This window comes from Oenanthe melanoleuca, chromosome 22, assembly GCF_029582105.1.
Source record: "Oenanthe melanoleuca isolate GR-GAL-2019-014 chromosome 22, OMel1.0, whole genome shotgun sequence".
NCBI classification, from domain to species: domain Eukaryota; kingdom Metazoa; phylum Chordata; class Aves; order Passeriformes; family Muscicapidae; genus Oenanthe; species Oenanthe melanoleuca.
In genome coordinates, this window is record NC_079355.1 from 1,211,012 (window position 1) to 1,232,519 (window position 21,508).

At 59.0% G+C, this 21,508-nt stretch overlaps 2 protein-coding genes and 1 long non-coding RNA gene across 9 annotated transcripts in view; 2 read left to right on the forward strand and 1 right to left on the reverse strand.

The window, feature by feature from the left end:
* Positions 1–194: 194 nt before the first annotated feature.
* LOC130261999 (uncharacterized) lies at positions 195–1,798 on the forward strand. Of its 6 annotated transcripts, none has more exons than XR_008842043.1 (4): positions 195–754; positions 787–1,182; positions 1,364–1,681; positions 1,714–1,798. It is a non-coding gene; the product is annotated as an uncharacterized LOC130261999 (long non-coding RNA). The 6 variants fall into 6 exon arrangements; XR_008842044.1 differs by having other exon boundaries at positions 787–1,091; XR_008842046.1 differs by having other exon boundaries at positions 1,364–1,664; positions 1,727–1,794.
* Positions 1,799–1,852: 54 nt separating this feature from the next.
* SEMA4C (semaphorin 4C) lies at positions 1,853–11,898 on the reverse strand. Of its 2 annotated transcripts, XM_056508737.1 has the most exons (15): positions 11,810–11,898; positions 10,066–10,239; positions 8,524–8,672; positions 8,380–8,442; positions 7,812–7,910; positions 7,118–7,214; positions 6,930–7,046; positions 6,581–6,732; positions 4,867–5,042; positions 4,414–4,558; positions 3,897–4,119; positions 3,659–3,774; positions 3,426–3,583; positions 2,880–2,950; positions 1,860–2,757 (listed from the first exon to the last, which is right to left on the reverse strand). In XM_056508737.1, exons 2-15 carry the CDS (start codon positions 10,205–10,207, stop codon positions 1,916–1,918), a joined length of 2,550 nt encoding a protein of 849 aa, XP_056364712.1. In that variant the 5' UTR covers positions 10,208–10,239; positions 11,810–11,898; the 3' UTR covers positions 1,860–1,915. The 2 variants fall into 2 exon arrangements, with proteins under 2 accessions (XP_056364711.1, XP_056364712.1); XM_056508736.1 differs by lacking the exon at positions 11,810–11,898 and having other exon boundaries at positions 1,853–2,757; positions 10,066–10,352.
* A 287-nt stretch (positions 11,899–12,185) lies between these two features.
* The window catches only part of SNRNP200 (small nuclear ribonucleoprotein U5 subunit 200), a 10,201-nt gene continuing 878 nt past the window's right edge, over positions 12,186–21,508 (forward strand). The window contains exons 1-7 of the mRNA XM_056508605.1: positions 12,186–14,272; positions 14,579–14,742; positions 15,059–15,230; positions 16,348–16,540; positions 17,782–17,837; positions 18,498–18,596; positions 21,089–21,241. Coding sequence (XP_056364580.1) covers positions 14,228–14,272; positions 14,579–14,742; positions 15,059–15,230; positions 16,348–16,540; positions 17,782–17,837; positions 18,498–18,596; positions 21,089–21,241 — 882 coding nt within the window. The 5' untranslated portion in view covers positions 12,186–14,227. The remainder of the gene's footprint in view (positions 14,273–14,578; positions 14,743–15,058; positions 15,231–16,347; positions 16,541–17,781; positions 17,838–18,497; positions 18,597–21,088; positions 21,242–21,508) is intronic.

A 21,508-nucleotide genomic window follows, 5' to 3' on the forward strand; every position in this document is an offset into this window, starting at 1 on the left:
CATCCGGGGAGGGGAGGGGGAGCCCGGCCCGGCCCCCCCGCCTGGGAACGGCTCCGCTTTGTCCTTTTTTAGCCCCGCTGGAGCTTTTTCCATGAGCTCAGCACCGCGGGGGGAGCCCGAAACTCCTCCAGAACCCCCCAGAACCTCCGCGAGCGTCGCTTTGCAAAGAGAGAGAGAGAGAGAGAGAGAGAGAGAGAGAGAGAGAAAAACCCCAGGATTTGGTTCGTTTTTTGGTTTTTTTTGGAAGTCCTTTTATTATTAATATAAAAATACTCACGTATTTACAGCAAATAAATATATTTCGGTAACAAATAAATTACACTGGGGTGGGGGTTATACAAAAGGGGAGGGGGGCGTGCAGGGGGAGACAGGCGGGGAGGGAGGGGACAAACAGCCAGGGCAGGGTGGGGACAGAGCCCTGGGAAAGGGACACGGAGGGAGCGGGTGGAGATAGAAAAATTGTCAGGGAGAAAAACCCGAAATCAGCCCAAAAAAACGTCCCGAGGGGTCACCGCCCAGGGCCCGGGAGTGTCCCCAAGTCTGTCCCGCCAGGGGGACGCGGTACCGAGGGCGGGGGCGGTGACCCAAGGGGTGACACGGTGGCACGGCCCGGGGCAGGGCTGGGGACAGCGGTGTCACCAGGGCGGGACCGGTGCCACGGTGCCAGCCCTGTCCCCAGGGCAGGTGACAGTGACAATCCTGTCCCCACAGCTGGGCACCAGTGCCAGCGTGTGAGTCCCCAAGGTGGACACTGGTGCTGGGGTGACACTGCTGTCCCCAAGCCAGGCACTGGGGTGACACTGCTGTCCCCAGGGCACGTACCAGTGTGGCAATCCTGTCCCCAAGGCGGGTCCCAGTGCCAGTGTGACAGTCCTTAAGGTGGGCACTGGCGCTGGGGTGACACTGCTGTCCCCAAGCTGGGCACTGGGGTGACACTGCTGTCCTCAGGGCAGGTACCAGCGTTGCAGTCCTGTCCCCAGGCTGGGTGCTGATGCCAGGAGTCCGTGCCCAGCCAGGTACTGGTGCCCAGTGTCCATCCCCAGCCAGATACCAATGCCAGGTGTCCATCCTCAGCCAGGTATCAATGTCAGGTGTCCATCCCAGCTGGATACTGGTGCCAGGTGTCCACCCCAGCTGGGTACCAGTGCCAGGTGTCCATCCTCATCCAGGTATCAAAGCCAGGTGTCCATCCCCAGCCAGGTATCAATGCCAGGTGTTCATCCCAGCCCGGTACCACTGCCAGGTGTCCATCCCAGCTGGGTACCAGTGCCAGGTGTTCATCCCAGCCAGGTTATCAATGCCAGGTGTCCATCCCAGCCGGGTACCAATGCCAGGTGTCCAGCCCAGCCCGGTACAATGCCAGGTGTCCATCCCAGCCAGGTACCAATGCCAGGTGTCCATCCCAGCCCGGTACCACTGCCAGGTGTCCATCCCAGCCAGGTATCAGTGCCAGGTGTCCATCCCAGCCAGGTATCAGTGCCAGGTGTCCATCCCAGCCGGGTACCGGTGCCAGGTGTCCATCCCAGCCAGGTATCAGTGCCAGGTGTCCATCCCAGCCGGGTATCAATGCCAGGTGTCCATCCTCAGCCCAGTATAGGTGCCAGGTGTCCATCCCAGCTGGGTACCAATGCCAGGTGTCCATCCCAGCCAGGTACCAGTGCCAGGTGTCCATCCCAGCCAGGTTATCAATGCCAGGTGTCCATCCTCAGCCAGGTATCAAAGCCAGGTGTCCATCCCAGCCGGGTACCGGTGCCAGGTGTCCATCCCAGCTGGGTACCAATGCCAGGTGTCCATCCCAGCCGGGTACCAATGCCAGGTGTCCATCCCAGCTGGGTACCGGTGCCAGCCGTGCCGTGCCGTGCCGTGCCGTGCCGTGCCCGCACCGCGCCGGCCCCGGAGCCGAGGCAGGCGCCGCTCACACCGACGACTCCTCGGGGTTGGAGTCGGGCAGGGGCTGGCGCTGCTGCAGCTTGCGCCGCAGCTCCTCGGCCAGGTCGGCGCAGGCCGGGCGCTCCTCGCTGCCCAGCGCCAGCCGGATGTAGCCGTTGGAGGCCGAGCCGCGCAGGGGGCCCAGGTGGATGCGGGTGGGCGAGTGCAGCGGCTGCCCGGGGATGGCGGCGGGCGGCGAGCCGGCGCCGGGGCCGCCGTTGCGGCAGCAGGCGCTGCCGGCCGTGCTGGCGTGGCCGGGCACGATCTTGAGCGAGCCGTCCGAGTAGTAATAACTGGAGGGGTCCCAGAGCTTCTCGTCCGAGTCGGAGGCGGCGCTGGAGGCGAAGCGCGGGCTGGGCGGCTCCTTGGGCAGCTCGATGGGGTACACCAGCGTGCTCTCGATGGCCTTGGCGCCCTTGCCCAGCTCGTGGCGCAGCCGGCGCCACAGCGACAGCACGGCCAGCAGCAGCAGCAGGCACAGCGCGCCCAGGCACACGGCCAGCACCCACACCACGCCCAGGCTCTCCAGCGGCGCCCGCGTCTCCAGCGGCGCGCCCGGCCCCGCCAGCACGGCCACGCGGTACTCCTGCGCCGGCAGGCGCGCGCCCTGCTCCTCGGCCAGGCAGCGGTACGTGCCGCTGTGCTGCGCCCCCGCGCCCGGCACCACCAGCGCCCGCAGCCGCGCCTCGCCCAGCACCAGCACCTGCTCGGCCGCCAGCGCACGGCCCTCGAAGGTCCAGAGAGCCCGCGCCAGGTTGGAGCCCAGGCGGCACGTCAGCACCAGGTCTGTGCCCGCCACCACCGTCACGTTCTTGGGGGTCAGGGGCCCTGCGGGGAGCGGGGGGTCAGAGGGGACGGGCAGGGTGGGACCCATGGGATGGGATCAATGGGATAGGATGGGATGGGGTCCATGGGATAGGGACACCCATGTGCCACCAGTAGGGTCTCACCTTGCTTGGCCACCTGTGGCACGGAGCAGGCGCCAGTGTCGGAGCTCAGCACGTCCTGCACCAGGTGGGACCTGCAGAGGGAGGGCACAGTGAGGGGGAGTCCTTGTGGTGTCCCCTCCCCAGAGACCCACAGGGATCAGTGACCCAACCCCTGGCCCTGCCAGACACCCCGAATTCCCACCCTGGAGCCCTGCCAGACACCCCGAATTCCCATGCTGGAGTTCTGGCAGCCTCAGGGCTGTGCCCATTCCCTGGGCAGTGCCCAGCACCCTCTGGGGGCAGAACCCTTCCCAAAACACAGGCTGAGAGGGCCCTGGGTGCTGTCCCTGTCCCCATGTCCCCCTGTCCCTGTGCCTGTACCCACTGTGCCCGTACCCCTTGTGCCTGTACCCACTGTGCCCATCCCCGTTGTGCCCATCCCCGTACCCGTTGTGTCCCTACCCACACCCCTTGTTTCCATCCCCGTTGTGCCCGTACCCATCCCCGTACCCGTTGTGTCCCTACCCACACCCCTTGTTTCCATCCCCGTTGTGCCCATCCCCGTACCCGTTGTGCCCGTCGGTGCGCACGCAGGCGCTGCCGTTGCGGCTCCAGGCGCAGTAGGGGTCCCGTGCCAGCACGCAGTCGGTGCAGGACTGGTAGCGCCCGCAGTCTGCCAGGGGCAGCTGTGCCACCTGCAGGCGGGAGCCGGCGAACAGCAGCTTCTGCCAGGGGGACACAGGGTGAGGTGACGCTGCCCGGTGCCGCCGCGGTGCCACCGCCACCCCCGCCGTGCTCACCTTGGTGCCCGCCAGCACCAGGCTCTCCACGGGCTGCGCCGGCTCGAACACCTGCAGCTCCTCCACCAGGTGGATGCGGGAGCCCAGATCCAGCGCCTTGTGCACCCAGCCGTCACCTGCGGGTGGGCACCGGGCTCAGGGCACGCCAGGGGGCTCGCCCCAAGGCACCCTGCTCCTCAGAGCCCTGTCCCCTCTGTGCTCTGTCCCCTCTGCCCCTGTCCCCTGTCCCTGGCCTTACCTGTGCCGATGAACAGCACCTCGTAGATGGCCCCGTCCAGCCCAGCCACACGATCCACCACCAGCTGGGTGAAGTTGGCGTCCTTCTTGAGCAGCAGGGGCCGGCCGCGCTGGGGCGGCACCGGCTCGTCCATCAGCGGGTGCTTCTTGGCGAAGTTGAGCGTGTTGTCGGGCAGCTCCAGGGAGCTGGCGAAGCCGTTCTGCCGGTGCCAGTCCGTGATGCACTGCAGGGGGGGCACGGGGCTCAGTCAGGGCATGGGGGCACCATTGGGGCATGGGGGGCACTGTCAGGGTGTGGGTCCCACATCCTCTGAAAATGGCAGAGATGGATCTCAAACCCCTCTCAGGAGGGCACCACAGACAGATCCCAACCCCTCAGGAGCACCCTCAGCCCCACAGACAGATCCCAACTCCTCAGGGGCACCTCCAGCCCCACAGACAGATCCCAACCCCTCAGGAGCACTACCAACCCCACAGACAGATCCCAACCCCTCAATGGCACCCCCAGCCCCACTCACCGCGCCAGGCCGGGGGCTGGGCACCTCGCCCGAGTAGCGCCCCCATTTCTGTGCCTGCTCCCTGTACTCCTTGTAGGGCCCCTCGAAGGCCTTCTTCACCTCCAGGATGTGGTAGCGGCAGATGGCAGAGACGTCCACGTCCCCCCTGTGGGCACACCGGGGTGGCAGCCAGTGGGCACCGGGACACAGCCACCGTGGTGACCGAGAACACCAGGACACGGCCACCATGGGCACAGGGACACAGCCACCCACCATGGGCACAGAGACACAGCCACCATGGGCACAGGGACACAGCCACCCACCATGGGGACAGGGACACAGCCAGCATGGGGACAGGGACACAGCCAGCATGGGCACCAGGACACAGCCACCATGGGCACCAAAGCAAGGCCACCATGTCCATGAGGACACAGCCACCACGTGCCCAGGGTTGTGGGCACGTTGGGCACTCACCAGCGGGCGCGGAAGACGCCGAAGAAGGCGGTGTCCTGCCAGTGGGCCCCGGGCAGCGTGAACACGGCCTGCAGGCGGTTGAAGTGCAGCTGCTGCTCGGGCGCCGAGCACACCAGGCGCGCCTTCAGGAACGACGTCCACTTCTTCTGCAGCGTGCGCGCGCCGCCCACGTCCCCCTGCACGGGCACGGGGACACGGCATCACCATGGGCACGGGGACACGGCATCACCATGGGCACAGGGACACGGCATCACCATGGGCACAGGGACACGGCATCACCATGGGCACAGGGACACGGCATCACCATGGGCACGGGGACACGGCATCACCGTGGGCACGGGGACACGGCATCACCGTGGGCATGGGGACACGGCATCACCGTGGGCACAGGGACATGGCATCACCGTGGGCACAGGGACACGGCATCACCGTGGGCACAGGGACATGGCATCACCGTGGGCACGGGGACACGGCATCACCGTGGGCACGGGGACAGGGCATCACCGTGGGCACGGGGACACGGCATCACCATGGGCATGGGGACACGGCATCACCGTGGGCACGGGAACACGGCATCACCGTGGGCACGGGGACACGGCATCACCGTGGGCACGGGGACAGGGCATCACCGTGGGCACAGGGACACGGCATCACCGTGGGCACGGGGACAGGGCATCACCATGGGCACGGGGACACGGCATCACCGTGGGCACGGGGACAGGGCATCACCGTGGGCACAGGGACACGGCATCACCATGGGCATGGGGACACGGCATCACCGTGGGCACGGGAACACGGCATCACCATGGGCACGGGGACACGCCATCACCATGGGCATGGGGACATGGCCAGCGTGGACACTGCCACACAGGCAGTGCGGGCACAGGGACACTGCGTCACTATGGGCACAGGGACACAGCCACCGCGAGCATGGGGACACCACAGCACCGTGGGCACTGCCACACAGCCAGTGCGGGCACAGGGACACTGCATCATCAGTGGCACCATGGGCACTGGGACACGGCCACCACAGGCACCAGGACACAAGCCACCATGGGCACTAGGACATGATCACCATGGGCACTAGGACATGATCACCATGGCCACTGTGGACACCAGGACTAATAGAAATGCATTAATCTCATGATGTTAATAATAATAATTATAATAATGCTAGAAATATTAGTAGAAATGCATTAGTTTCATTGTGATTATAATAATAATAATAAAAATGGAAATATTAATAGAAATGCATTGACCTGAAAATAATGATGATAATAATAAAATATTAATAAAATTAATTAATATAACAATACCATTAATGAAAATATTAATAGAAATGAATTAATATAGTAATAACAGTGGTGAAAATACTGATATAAATGTATTAATATAATGGCAACAGTATTAAAAACATTAGTAGGAATGTTAGTTTCATGATAACAATAACAACAGTAATAAAAATACAAATAAAAATGCTTTGGCTTCATAACGATAGTTCACGATAATAATATCAATAACAATAATAATAAAAATGGTAATAAAACCATGTTAATTCCACGCCCATTCCCTGCCATGCTTGGCACAGATGACACATTGAGGTGCCCAAACCCAACACTGCCAGCACTGCCCAAACCCATCCATGCCAACTTCCCGCCCCTCAACCAGCTCCAGGTGTCCCCAGGTGTCCCAGGTGTCCCAGGTGTGCCCGTACCTTGCAGACCCGTGCCACCCGTGCCACCACCTGCTCGGCGTAGCAGTCGTACTCGACGGCGCGCTCGCTGAAGAAGAAGTAAACCTTGTCATCGTCGCCGCTGCCGCTGCCCGCGCTCTCGGGCACGAAGGCCGACGCCACGAAGTGGGGCTCTGTGAAAGCACAGTGTCACAGGGGCGGGACATGGCCCTGTGCCCTCCCTGTGCCCCTGTGCCATGCCCTGTGCCCCTGTCCCCTGCTGTGCCCTGTGCCCTCCCCGTGCCCCTGTCCCTGTGCCCTCCCTATGCCCCTGTCCCTGCTGTGCCCCGTACCCTCCCCATGCCCGTGCCCCCGTCCCTGCCGTGCCCACCGTTGAGCCAGGAGGTCAGGTACTCTGTCTTCATGGAGTAGTGCGGGCCCAGGTTGCGCAGGATGACGGGCTCCGTGCCCAGGAAGTTGTTGAAGGTGGCAGAGTAGAGCTCCCCGTCTGTGAGGGAGGGGGTTAAGGGGGGTGACAGGCACAGGGGGCACCCCCAGGACCCCAGAGATGTCACCTACCCACGATGAGGCCGGTGTGGCCCTTGGTGGGGTCGTAGGGACATTTGCCTTTGCCGTCCTCGAATGCCACCGGGTCCAGGCTGAAGCCAGACAGCTCCTGGGGGGGCACAGGAGTGGGTGGGGGGCACTGAGTCATGTCCCCCTCACCCAGACTGGGCCCAGGTACAGGGACACCCCTCCAGGGGACAGGGACAGCCCTGGGCACCCTCCTGGACACAGGGACAGCCCTCCAGGGGGGACAGGAAGTCCCCTGGATGATCCTTCTGGGACAGGGACAGTCCTGGAGACAGGGACATCACTGGATGAGGGACAGGGACAACCCTGGATGATGCTCCTGGGGACAGGGACATCCCTGGACCACTCTCCTGAGGATAGGGACACCCCTGGATGATGATCACAGGGACACTTTATGAGGACAAGGACACTCACATCCATGATTCTCTGGGACACAGGGACACCCCTGGGTGACCTGCTCCGGGGACAGGGACCACCCTGGGGACAGGGACCCTCCAAGATGACCCATCTAGGACAACCCAAGTGCACAGGAGACACCTCAATCTGCCCTCACAGACATAAAACCATCCCTGGGCACCTCTAAATGCCAGCCCCTGGGACAAGGCCACCCTGCAGGGCCTCAGGGCCAGGTGAGGGCAGGGGGAATTGGGGACCCCTGTGTTTGGGGCCCCCCACTCACGATGTAGGTGCACTTGGGCTGGAAGGCGTAGGTGCCGCAGGCGTACAGGTGGGAGCTGTTGTAGCTCTGCAGGAAGCGCACGTAGTTGAAGCAGTCGGTCTGGGAGGGGACACAGGGACATTAGAGGGGTGACAACACAGCCAGGGGGGTCTGGGGACAAGGGACACTGCCCAGGGACAGTGGGAGTCCAGGGTGTGGGGACAAGGGACACTCCACAGGTACAGGGATGATGGTTCCAGGTGTGGGGACATGAGGACAGCATGGGGACAGTGGCACAGTGAAGGGACCAATCAAGCACGGGACAGTGCCATAGCAGAGGGCATAGGGACAGGGGACACTGGCACAGGACAGGGATAGAGCACGGGGTACTGCCACCACTTGGGGACAGGGGAATGGGGCATGGCATGGGGACACAGGGCATGGACAGGGACACTAGAGCTGGCACAGCACAGGGACACAGGGACAGGGCCACTGGAGCTGGCAGGACACTAGGACACAGAGCATGGCACAGGGACAGGGCCACTGGAGCTGGCATGGTGCCCCAAACCACCCACACCCCTGTGCCCACCTGGTTGTTCTTGCCCTTCTGCACGCACTCCGCCTTCTTCTCCATGGGTGCCTCCCAAGAGATCTGGGGGGCAGAGGGGTCAGGGCTGGGATGTCACCCCCCCACCCCAAACCCCCCCATTTTTGGGGTGTCCCAGGTGCTCACCGCCGCCTTGAGCTCCACGGTGCCGGCGGCCAGGGCGAACACGGCCTCACGGGCACCCACGTAGAGCAGCCCCTCGGCCTCGTCCAGCAGCAGCGTCAGGTAGTGAGAGACCCCGCCCTGAGAGAAGCGCCTGGCCGTGTCCCGCAGCTCTGTGGGGACAGGGACACGGGCTGGGACACCACAGATCTGTGGACATCCACAGCACCCACAGCCCCTGCCAGATCCCAGCCACAGCACCCACAGCCCCTGCCAGATCCCACCCACAGATCTGTGGACATCCACAGCACCCACAGCCCCTGCCAGATCCCAGCCACAGCACCCACAGCCCCCGCCAGATCCCAGCCACAGCTCTGTGGGGACAGGGACACTGAGCTGGGAGCCCCCCTCAGCTCTGCAGGGCCACAGGGACCCAAGGCAGGGACCCTCGCGCACCCCCCGCCCCCGCTGGACCCCCCCGGCCCCGTGGCACACAAAGGTCCCTTTGTCACCAGCGCTGGCCGAACACAGTGGCCTTTGCAGAGACCCCTTGGCCCCCCCCACGCCCCCCGGCCACCCCCGGGCCCCGCAGAAAGGAACCATTGACGGGACAGCGCCAGGGCCCCCAGGCGGGGACAGTGACACGGGGCTGGCACGGCACGGGGGCAGCACAGGGACAGCGGCACGGCTGAGGGTGGGGGACATGGTGTGGGGACAGGGGACACTGCACAGGGACAGTGGGAGTCCAGGGTGTGGGGACAATGGACACTGCACAGGGACAGGGATGACATGCGGACAGCATGGGGACAGTAACACAGCAAAGGGACCAAAGTCTCAGGCACGGGACAGTGGCATAGCAGAGGGGTGAGGTCTGGGATGGGGGACATGGGACATGGCATGGGACAGGGATAGAGAACAGGGGGCACTGCCACCACATGGGGACAGGGGAATGGGGACACAAGGCATGGCACAGGGACAGGGAGTTGGCACGGCTCAGGGACACAAGGTGACAGCGCAAGACAGGGACAGAGGCTGCTGGCATGAGACGAGGACGGAATCTCGGGGTGCTGGCAGGGCAGGGGGATGTGGCAGAGGGATGGGGACACAGGACATGGCCGAGGGATGGGACAGGATGATGGCAGGGCGTGGGGACAGGAAACGGCAGAGGGATGGGACACGGGACACGGCAGACGGATGGGACGGGATGGTGGCAGGGCGTGGGCACAGGGGACATGGAGGAGGGATAGGACAAAGGATCTGGTAGGGGGATGGGGACAGGGGACTGGAAACAGGGATGGGGACACGGCAGTGGGATGGGGACAGGGCACACGGCACAGGGATGGGCAGGGGACATGGCACAGGGCAGTGGCCCCCAGGCCCTGGCACAGGACTGGGGACACAGAGCAGCATCCCTGCATGTCCCCCTGTGCTCCCACAGACTCCAGTTTTGGGGAGACACCCACTCACCCCCCAATGCTGACAAACTCTGGGGTGGGACAACAGCCACCACGGTGACAAGCGACACAAGCAGCGCCCCCACTGTCCCCGAGCCCCCCCGGCACTCACCCGCGTAGGGGACAGTCCTCCTGGGCACAGCACTCCAGGACGCCCCGGTGGCCCCAGCGGCGGTGGCAGAGGTGACGAGGGCCAGTAGCAGCAGCAGCAGCAGCAGCAGCGCGGCGAGGGCCAGCGGCCGGCGGGGGGCCATGGCGCCGGGGTGCGGGGCACACCGCGGGGTCCCTGGGGGGGGACACGGCCCCGCCGGGGCCCGGTCAGCGCCGCGGGGCAGCGGCGGCGTCACGCGGGCGGCGCGGGGACAAGGCGGCATTGAGGCAGCGCTGTCACGAGGCTGGGGGCACCCCACGCCCCGGGGACACCCCGAGCCTTCCCCACCCCGCTCCGGCCCCTCCTCACCGGGCAGGAAACGGAGCCCGGCCGCTTCCCACCCCCCCGCGTCCTGCCCGGGCGCTCCCGGTGCCCCGGGGCTGCCCCCGCCGTGCCCCCCCGCTCTGCCCCGCGCCGGGCAGGATGCGGCCGGCAATTGTTCTGTCCTGCCCGGCGGGAAGCAGGAAGTTGGGGGGGCTCGGGGGGGCTCCCAGTGACGGCTCGGGAAGGATTTCCGGGAGGGTGGGGGGCCGGGAACGGGCGTGGGAATGGGGGACACCCCGACCGGGCTTCCTGGGGCGGGGGGTGAGGGTGGCACGGCCACAGCTGGGGTGCCAGGGGCACATCTCGGGTGTCACGGGGCACATGTGGCGTGTCACGGGGCACATCTGGGGTGTCACGGGGCACAGTTGGGGTGTAATGGGCATAGCCGGGGTGCCACAGGAACATCTGGGATACCACAGACACATCTGGGGTGCCACGGTCACATCTGGGGTGCCACGGTTACATCTGGGATGCCACGGACACATCTGGGGTGCCACGGTCACATCTGGGGTGCCACGGCCAGAGTTGGGGTGCCACAGGGAAAGTCGGGGTCCCACAGGCAAATATGGGGTGTCAGGGGCCTGGCCACCAGGGTGCCTTGGGCACAGCTGGGGCGCCACGGGCAAAATCGGGGAGCCACGGGCAAAATCAGGGAGCCACGGGCAAAATCGGGGCACAACAGATAAATCTGGGGTGCCACAGGCCAATCCGGGGTGCGGTGGGCACAGTCGGGGTGCCCCAGGCCAATCCGGGGTGCCCCGGGCACAGCCCGTGCGCCGCAGGAACGGCCAAGCAGCCGCGGGCACGGCCGGGGTTCAACAGGCACAGCCGGGGTGCAACAGGCACGGCCACACGGACAAAAGCACAGCGAGGGTGCCACAGGCCACAGACGCGGCCGGCGCGTCCTGGCCACCAGCGGGGTGCCACGGGCAAAGCTGGGGTGCCCTGGGCACGGCGGGGTGCCCACGTTGGGGACAGGCACCCTCAGGGTACAACAGCAGGCCGGGGTCCCCGCCGTGCCCGAGTCCGGCGCTGGACACCCGGGGTGTCCTGAGGGGCCCGGGGCGCGCGGCCCCGGCCGGGGGGGGCTCACGGCGGTGCCACCCCGGGGACCCCACGGCGGTGCCCTCCCATCTCGGGGGTCCCCAGAGCCACCCGAATCCCCGCCGCTTTCCTGTCGCCTGTATCGTGGGGGGGCTCCCGGAGCACCGACGGACCCGCGCGGCGGAGGGGGAGATCCCGGCCCCCCATGCACGGGTGGGGGGGAGCCGGTGACGATCCCGGTACCGGGAGGAACAAAGCGCCTCCTCCTCCTCCTCCTCCCGCCCCCGCGGCTCCGCCACAACAATACCGGGGCGGGGCGGGGAGGGGGGGCACTCACCTCAGGGCGCGGCGGCGGCGGCGGCGGCAGCAGCGGGGCGGGAGGCGGCCGTGAGGGGCGGGGGGCTCGGGGGGGGCAGCCCGGGCGGGGCGGCAGGGGGCGGGGGCCCGGCGGGGTCCGGGCGGGGCGGCGGAGGGAGGCGGGGAGGCGGCGGAGCGGGGCGGGGGGCGCGGGGGGGCCCGGCCGGGGCGCGGGAGGCGGGAGCGGCCGTGAGGGGCGGCGGCGGGAGCGCGCCGCGCGGCTCCGCGCGGCCCCGCCCAGCCGTGACGTCACGGGCCCCCTCAGGGTAGGGGGGCGCGGGTCGGGTCGGGTCAGGTCGGAACCGCTCGGAACCGCTCGGGTCCGCCCCCGCAGGATCGGAAGCGTTTGGGACCGCTCGGGGCGGCTCTGATCGGATCGGAACCGCTCGGGTTCCGTCGGACCGGGGTCCAGTCCGAGCTGCGGCCGCTCGGAACTGCTCGGCTCAGATCGGCTCGGAACCAGTCGGGTCTTGCTCGAACCAGTTGGCACAACAAGGCTCAACCCAGCCCAGCTCGGGTCGGTTTGGGTCGGATCCAGAACCCGCCAGCCCAGTGCAGCCGCAGTGGCCTGGCTTGGTTCAGTCAGGCTCAGCTCAGCCCAGTTCTTGGCTCAGCCCGGTTTGGGGTGTCCCGGTTGGATTCAGCCCAGTTCAGCCCATTTCAGCCCCACTGGCCTGGCTTGGCTTAACCAGACTCGGCTCAGCCCAGTTCTTGGCTCAGCCCAGTTTGGGGTGTCCCAGTTGGGCTCAGCCCAGTTCAGGCCACCTTAACCAGGCTCAGCTCAGCCCAGGTTTGCTCAGCCCAGCTTGGTTTAACCCAGGTCAGCCCTGCCTGGCTTCATTGGCCTGGCTTGGCTCAGCTCAGCCTGGTTTTACTCAGCCCAGTTTGGCTCAGTTCAACCCAGCTTAATCAGGCTCAGCCCACCTCAGTTTGGCTCAGCTCATCCCAGTCCAGTTCAATTTGACCAGTCCCAGTTCAGTTCTTTTCACCCCTGTTCAGCTCACTTTGGCCAATCCCAGTTTGGCTCAGCTCAGCCCTGTTCAGCCCAGGCTGCCCAACCCCAGTCCAACTCTGCCCATCCCAGTTCAGCCCAGTTTGGGCAATCCCAGTTCAGTTTTTCTTTTTAGGTCCCCTGGGCCCATTCCCGGTATCATTTCCAGTGCCATTCCCGGTGCCACTCCTGGGGTTCATTCCCAGGATCCCTGTCCCGGTGAGGATGAGGAAGGAGAGGACGAGGACGAAGCCCTCGGGCACCATTGGTGCTGCAGCACGGCCAGGTCACCTCCAGCGACAGGACAAGTGACACGTGGTGACATCCCTGCTGGGGCACGGCCCAGCTGGCACGGCCGGCGGGCACCTCTCCAGGCACTGGCACCGCGCTCCGCTAATTAACGGGGCAGAGATAACGAGGGCACGCGCAGCGGGCACCGCACCGGGCAGATGGCACCGAGCTGTGTCCCCAAAGCCAGCGCCGAGGTGGCACCGGGGAGAGAGAGGCTGTGCCCGCGTCCCTGTCACCTCTGTCACCCTGAAATGCCCAGGGACACAGCCCTGGGTGGGGACCCAGAGACCCCCCCAGTGCCCAGGGACACCCCCAGTGCCTAGAGACCCCAAAATGCCCAAAGACTCCCCCAGTGCCCAGGGACCCCACGATGCTCGGGTACCCCCAATGCCCAGGGACCCCCCCAGTGCCGGGGTACCCCTCGATGCCCAGGGACCCCTCAATGTCCAGGGACCCCCCGATGCCCAGAGATGCCACAGGACGCAGGTACCCCTCGATGCTCAGGGTCCCCTACTAATGTCCAGGGACCCCACAGTGCTCGGGTATCCCCCAATCCCCAGGAACCCCCCAATGCCCAGTGGGGACAATGAGCCCCCCTTGGGACACAGGGAGGCCCTTGGGGACAATTTGGGGGTGACCAGAGCACCCCTTGGGACACAGGGAGGCCTTTGAGGACAATTTGGGGGTGTCGCGTCCCCCCTTTGGGCACCACGTGTGGCCTCACCGGAATAGGGCGTGATCTGTAGCAGGGGGCGTGGCCAAAAAACCAATAGGAAGCGGCGGCCTTCGCTGTGACCACGCCCCCCAGCCCCGCCCCCTTTTTGAAACCCTCAGGCCCTTAAACGTCAATCAAAACGTGGCGGGCTGGCTGCCCGGCCAATCACAGACAATTCTCGGTAAAGGGGCGGGGTTTACCGTGTATCCACCAATCCGAATGAGGAATGGGCGGAGCCTTCCTCCCGCGGGATTATTCGCACTTCCGGGTCGCGCCGCCGTTTCCGCCTGACCCGGACGTTCTGCTGAGGGAGCTTCCGGTGCGGCTGCGGCGCGGCCTCGTCGGGCCGCGCTCCGGTTTCCGTTCCCGCTCCCGGTCCCGCTCCCGCTCCCGGTGCAGCCATGGCGGATGTAACCGCCCGTAGCCTGCAGTACGAGTACAAGGCGGTGAGTACGGGCTCGGTGCCCTGAATCCCCTCCCGTTTCTGTGAACTCACCCCGGTACCGTGAGTCCCTTCAACCCCAATTTTGGGACCCATTTCAGGTCCCTCAGCCTCCTCCTGGGACCCTCAGAGTCCCCCTCAGCCCCATTTTGGGACCCCCTGACCACCCTCAGCCCCATTCTGATACCCCCCCAGTCCCACTTTGGGACCCCTGACACTTCTCCCGGCCCCATTTCACACCCTCTCCACCCCATTTCCACCCTCTCCCCCTCACCACGTCCCATTTTCCCTGTTTTTTTTCATTTCCCAGAACTCCAACCTCGTGCTGCAAGCCGACCGCTCGCTGATCGACCGCACGCGCCGGGATGAGCCCACGGGGGAGGTGCTGTCCCTGGTGGGGAAACTCGAGGGGACACGCATGGGGGACAAGGCCCAGAGAACCAAACCCCAGATGCAGGAGGAGAGAAGGGCCAAGTGAGTGGAAAACTGGGAATTCCCATTCCCTGTGTCCTGTTCCTCCATCCCTTCTCCCAATCCCTCTCCTGGAGCCCCTTCAAGCTCTGGAAAAGAACTCTGGGATCTCCTTAGAGCTTTTTCTTCTCCAAGATTTTTGGGAATATTTGAACTGGAAAACCTAAAGCTCCAACCTCACCTAGCTCAGAGCTGCCGATTATAGCGAAAAATGAAAATAAATCAATTTTCTTGCTTTATTTTGGGAATAAAGTGGTCTGGAAAAGCTGGATTTGGGTTGTGAGCACCTCTAATTCCTGTTTTTTTGCCGTTTTTCCAGGAGGAGGAAGCGGGATGAGGACAGGCACGACATCAACAAGATGAAGGGGTACACGCTGCTGTCCGAGGGCATCGACGAGATGGTGGGGATCATCTACAAACCCAAAACCAAGGAGACACGAGAGACCTACGAGGTCCTGCTGAGCTTCATCCAGGCAGCCCTGGGGGACCAGGTGAGCCTGGGAGCACCCCTGGGGTTTGGGGAGTCACCTCTGGGATGGGGGAGTGCAGCCCTGTGATCCCACAGGAGAGGGTTTGGGATGTGTGGGATGGGTTGGGTTGGGAGTCCCACCATGAGCTGAGATGTTTTCCACAGGATCAGGTGGGTCCAGCCTGGACTGAGGGACACTTGCAGGGATTCAGGGGCAGCCACATCTCCTCTGGGAATTCCATCCCAGCCCCTCACCCTATATTTCTTCCCAAAATCCCATCTAAACCTGCACATGGAATCCTGGATTGGATCCAGTCCCACCATGGGTCCCACACTTTCCACTGTCCCAGGTGGCTCCAGCCTGGTCTTGGGGACACTTCCAGGGATCCCAGCTGCTCTGGGAATTCCATCCCAGCTCCTCCTCACCCCCAAATGGAGAATTCCTTCCCAAAATCCCATCTAAATCTTCTCATGGAATCCTGGATTGGTTTGGGTTGGGAGAGACCTTCAGTCCCATCCCATTGCAGGGATCCAGGAATGTCCCAGTTCCCTCATGGACATTTTCCCTTCGCTCTCTCCCCTCCCTCGCAGCCATTCCCACTCAGAGCCACCTTTGGTTCTCACAGAGCCTGGGGATGGGAATTCCCAGTCTGGGATGGGCATTCCTGGTACTGGAGCAGAATTCTCAGTTTGAGATGGGCATTCCCAGTCCAGGATGGGTATTCCCAATCCAGGGTGGGTATTCCCAGCCCTGGAGCAGAATTCCCAGCCCAGGATGGGCATTCCCAGTCCGGGATGAGAGTTCCCAGTCCGGGATGAACATTCCCAGTCCAGGATGGGTATTCTCAGTTCTGGATCAGAATTCCCAGTCCAGGATGGGAATTCACAGTCCGGGATGAGCATTTGCAGTCCAGGATGGGGATTCCCAGTCTCGGGTGAGAATTCCCAGTTTGAGATCAGCATTCCCAGTTTAGGATCAGCATTCCCCTTTCCCTCTCCCATCTTGCCCCGGGATATCCTGTGTGGCTGTTTGGGCTCAGAATTCCCAGTTTGGGCTCAGAATTCCCCGTTCCAGATGATCCTTCCCAGTTCAGCCCATCCCTCCCAGCTCAGCCCATCCCTCCCTGTGGCTCCCCCAGCCCCGGGACATCCTGTGTGGCGCTGCAGACGAGGTGCTGGCCGTGCTCAAGAACGAGAAGCTGCGGGACAAGGAGCGGCGCAAGGAGGTGGAGCTGCTGCTGGGCCCCACGGACGACACGCGCTACCACGTGCTGGTCAACCTGGGCAAGAAAATCACCGACTACGGCGGGGACAAGGACATCCAGAACATGGGTAAGGACATTGGTAGGAATTGTGAAATTTTTGGGAATTTTTTTGGAATTTTTAGGATTTTTTTTGGCCATTTTTAGCCAATTTTTTGCCATTTTTTAAGGATTTTTTGGCGATTTTTTTCGTGATTTTGGGTTTTTTTTGGCAGATTTTTTTCAAGATTTTTTGGCATTTATAAAATATTTCTGTATATATATATAAGTATATATTTATTTATTTTTGTTTTTTCACTTTCTTCTGCTATTTTTTAGGGATATTTTTCTTGACCTTTGCGATTTTTTTTTTTGGCAATTTTTCGCAATTTTTTCACGTTAATTTGGAATTATTTTTTTGCTTTCGGGGTTTTTTTAGGATTTTATATATCTATAAATGTTTAATTGTGTTTTGGTTTTGGGAGGATTTTTTTGGAGATTTTTTTGGTATTTTGGGAGGATTTTTTTGGAGATTTTTGGGATTTTTTGGGATGTTTTAGGATATTTTGGTGAATTTTTGGGATTCTTTTAGGATTTGTTTTGGTGATTTTCCATAATTTTTTTATTATTGTTTTCGGGGGATTTTTTCAAGTTTTTTTGGGATTTAAAAATTATTTTTATATTTATATTTTTAAGTTTTATTTTTGTTCTTTCGCGATTTTTTTTGCGATTTCTTTTCCCCGATGATTCCCAGTAATTCCCAGTGAATTCCTGGTGATTCCTGGTAATTCCCAGTTAATTCCCAATAATTCCTGGTGATTCCCAGTGAATTCCATGCCACATTCCCAGTAATTCCTAATGATTCCCAGTGAATTCCCAGTAATTCCCAGAGATTGCCGGTGATTCCCAATGAATTCCTGGTAAATTCCCAGTGATTCCCAATGAATTCCTGGTGAATTCCTGGTGAATTCCTGGTTAATTCCCGGTGAATTCCCGGTGATTCCCAGTTAATTCCTGATTAATTCCCAGTGAGTCCTGGTGATTCCCAGTGAACTCCCAGTAAATTCCCAGAGATTCCTGGTGAATTCCCAGTAAATTCCCAGTGAATTCCCAGTAATTCCCAGTGATTCCCAGAGATTCCTGGTGAATTCCCAGTAAATTCCCAGTGAATTCCTGGTGAATTCCCGGTTGGTTCCCAGCAATTCCCATCAATTCCTGGTGAAATCCAAGCCAAATTCCCAGTGAGTTCCCAGTGGATTTCCAGTGATTCCCAATGAATTCCTGGTTAATTCCTGGTGAATTCCCAGTGATTCCTGTGCCTGTTCCCTGCAGATGACAACATTGACGAGACCTACGGGGTGAACGTGCAGTTCGAGTCCGATGAGGAGGTACAGGATAGACCTGGACCAAAAATAGGGATAAAAAAGGGATTTTTGATCAGAAAAAAAGGGATAAAAATGGGATTTTTGAGGGAAAAGAGGGATTTTGAGGGTTAAGAGGAATAAAAATGGGGATTTTTGGACAAAAAAGGAGATTTTGGGTGGGAAAAGAGGAATAAAAAGGGGATTTTTGGATGGAAAAAAGGGATAAAAATGGGATTTTTAGTCAGGAAAAAGGGAGTATTTGGAGGGAAAAGATGGGTAAAGATGGGATTTTTGGGTAGAAAAAAGAGATAAAAGGGGAGTTTTAGGCAGAAAAAAGGGATACTAAAGGGATTTTGAGTGGTAAAGTAAAAAAGGGATTTTGGCGGGGAGAAGAGGAATAAAAATGGGATTTTTTGGCTGGGAAGAAAGGATAAAAGTAGGATTTTAGGATGGAAAAAAGGGATAAAAAAGGGATTTTTGGTCAGAAGAAAGTAGGGATTTTGGGTGGGAGAAGAGGGTAAAAATGGGATTTTTGGACGGGAAAAAGGAATTTTGAGACGGAAAAAAGGGGTAAAAATGGGATTTTTGGATGGGAAAAAGGAATCAAAATGGGGTATTTTGGATGGAAAAAAGGGGTAAAAAAGGGGATTTTGGTGCACAAAAGGATTTTGGGGTGTCCCACAGGAGGGGGACGAGGACATTTACGGCGAGGTTCGGGACGAGGCGTCCGACGACGACCTGGAGGGCGACGAGGCCGTGGTGCGCTGCACCCTGTCAGCCAACGTGAGTTTGGGAATTTTGGGAATTCTGGGCATGGAAATGGGAATTGTTGGGATTTTATGGGATTTTTGGGGATTTTTATGGGGATTTTTATGGGATTTTTGAGAATTTTGTGGGATTTTTATGGGATTCTTATGGGATTTCATGTCCCTAAATGTTCCAGTTCCACCCAAATTCCCAGGAATAATGGGAAATAATGAGGTTTTAATGGGATTTAATGCTATTTTAATGGGATTTTTTGGGATTTGCTGTCCCCAAACCTCAGGGATAATGTGAATTTTTGGGATTTCCCAGCTGGTGGCTGCAGGGGAGCTGATGAGCTCCAAAGAAAAGAACCTGCATCCTCAGGACATGGAAACCCTGAGAATAACGGGAGCTTAACAGGATATTAACAGGATTTTATGGGATTTTAATGGGTTTTTTTTATTATTTTAATGGAATTTAATAGGATTTTAGTGGGAATTTAATGTGATTTAATGCTATTTTAATGGAATTTATGGGGTTTTAATGGGATTTCATGGGATTTTTTGGGATTTGGTGTCCCCAAACTCCATAAATAATGTGGATTTTGGGGTTTCCCAGCTGGTGGCTGCAGGGGAGCTGATGAGCTCCAAGAAGAAGGACCTGCACCTGCAGGCCATCAAAACCCTGAGAATAATGGGATTTTCATGGAATTTTTAGGGATTTTAATGGAATTTTTAGGGATTTTAATGGGGTTTTTTGGGATTTGGAGTCCCCAAACCCCAGGAATAATGGAAATTTTTGGGATTTCCTACTTTTTGGCAGCAGAGCTCCAAGAAGAGGGACCTGCACCCCCAGGACATTGAAACTCAGAGAATAATGGGATTTAATGCTATTTTAATGGAATTTAATGGGGTTTTAATGGGATTTTTTGGGATTTGGTGTCCCTAAACTCCATAAATAATGTGGATTTTGGGGTTTCCCAGCTGGTGGCTGCAGGGGAGCTGATGAGCTCCAAGAAGAAGGACCTGCACCCCCGGGACATCAAAACTTTGAGAATAATGGGATTTTCATGGAATTTTTAGGGATTTTAATGGGGTTTTTTGGGATTTGGAGTCCCCAAAGCCCATAAATAATGTGGATTTTGGGGTTTCCCAGCTGGTGGCTGCAGGGGAGCTGATGAGCTCCAAGAAGAAGGACCTGCACCCCCGGGACATCAAAACTTTGAGAATAATGGGATTTTCATGGAATTTTTAGGGATTTTAATGGGTTTTTTTGGGATTTGGAGTCCCCAAACCCCAGGAATAATGGAAATTTTTGGGATTTCCTACTTTTTGGCAGCAGAGCTCCAGAAAAAAGGACCTGCACCCCCGGGACATTGAAACTCAGAGAATAATGGGATTTGATGCTATTTTAATGGAATTTAATGGGGTTTTAATGGGATTTTTTGGGATTTGGTGTCCCCAAACTCCATAAATAATGTGGATTTTGGGGTTTCTCAGCTGGTGGCTGCAGGGGAGCTGATGAGCTCCAAGAAGAAGGACCTGCACCCCCGGGACATCAAAACTTTGAGAATAATGGGATTTTCATGGAATTTTTAGGGATTTTAATGGGGTTTTTTGGGATTTGGAGTCCCCAAACTCCATAAATAATGTGGATTTTGGGGTTTCCCAGCTGGTGGCTGCAGGGGAGCTGATGAGCTCCAAGAAGAAGGACCTGCACCCCCGGGACATCAAAACCTTGAGAATAATGGGATTTTCATGGAATTTTTAGGGATTTTAATGGGGTTTTTTGGGATTTGGAGTCCCCAAACCCCAGGAATAATGGAAATTTTTGGGATTTCCTAATTTTTGGCAGCAGAGCTCCAAGAAGAGGGACCTGCACCCCCAGGACATTGAAACTCAGAGAATAATGGGATTTAATGCTATTTTAATGGAATTTAATGGGGTTTTAATGGGATTTTTTGGGATTTGGTGTCCCTAAACTCCATAAATAATGTGGATTTTGGGGTTTCCCAGCTGGTGGCTGCAGGGGAGCTGATGAGCTCCAAGAAGAAGGACCTGCACCCCCGGGACATCAAAACCTTGAGAATAATGGGATTTTAATGGAATTTTTAGGGATTTTAATGGGGTTTTTTGGGATTTGGAGTCCCCAAACCCCAGGAATAATGGAAATTTTTGGGATTTCCTACTTTTTGGCAGCAGAGCTCCAAGAAGAGGGACCTGCACCCCCGGGACATTGAAACTCAGAGAATAATGGGATTTGATGCTATTTTAATGGAATTTAATGGGGTTTTAATGGGGTTTTTTGGGATTTGGAGTCCCCAAAGCCCATAAATAATGTGGATTTTGGGGTTTCCCAGCTGGTGGCTGCAGGGGAGCTGATGAGCTCCAAGAAGAAGGACCTGCACCCCCGGGACATCAAAACTTTGAGAATAATGGGATTTTCATGGAATTTTTAGGGATTTTAATGGGGTTTTTTGGGATTTGGAGTCCCCAAACTCCATAAATAATGTGGATTTTGGGGTTTCCCAGCTGGTGGCTGCAGGGGAGCTGATGAGCTCCAAGAAGAAGGACCTGCACCCCCGGGACATCGACGCCTTCTGGCTGCAGCGGCAGCTCAGCCGCTTCTACGACGACGCCATCGTGTCCCAGAAAAAGGCAGACGAGGTCCTGGAGATCCTCAAGGTCTGTGCCTCCAAAATTCGGGATTTGGGAGAATTCTCCATCCAAAAAAGTGGGAATTAGGCTCTAGAATTAATCCTGGGTGGTTTGTCACAATGAATGGGATTTTGGGTTGGGAACTCCCAGGAGTTTCCCCATCCCTGGGGGCTGTTCCTTCCTGATTCCTGTGGTTTTGGGGAAAAATGGGAATTTTTGGGATGGTTTTTAGCTTTGGGATTTTTTTCCAATCTCCATGATTGTTTTGCCCTCTTGAGCCACTTCCATTGGGTC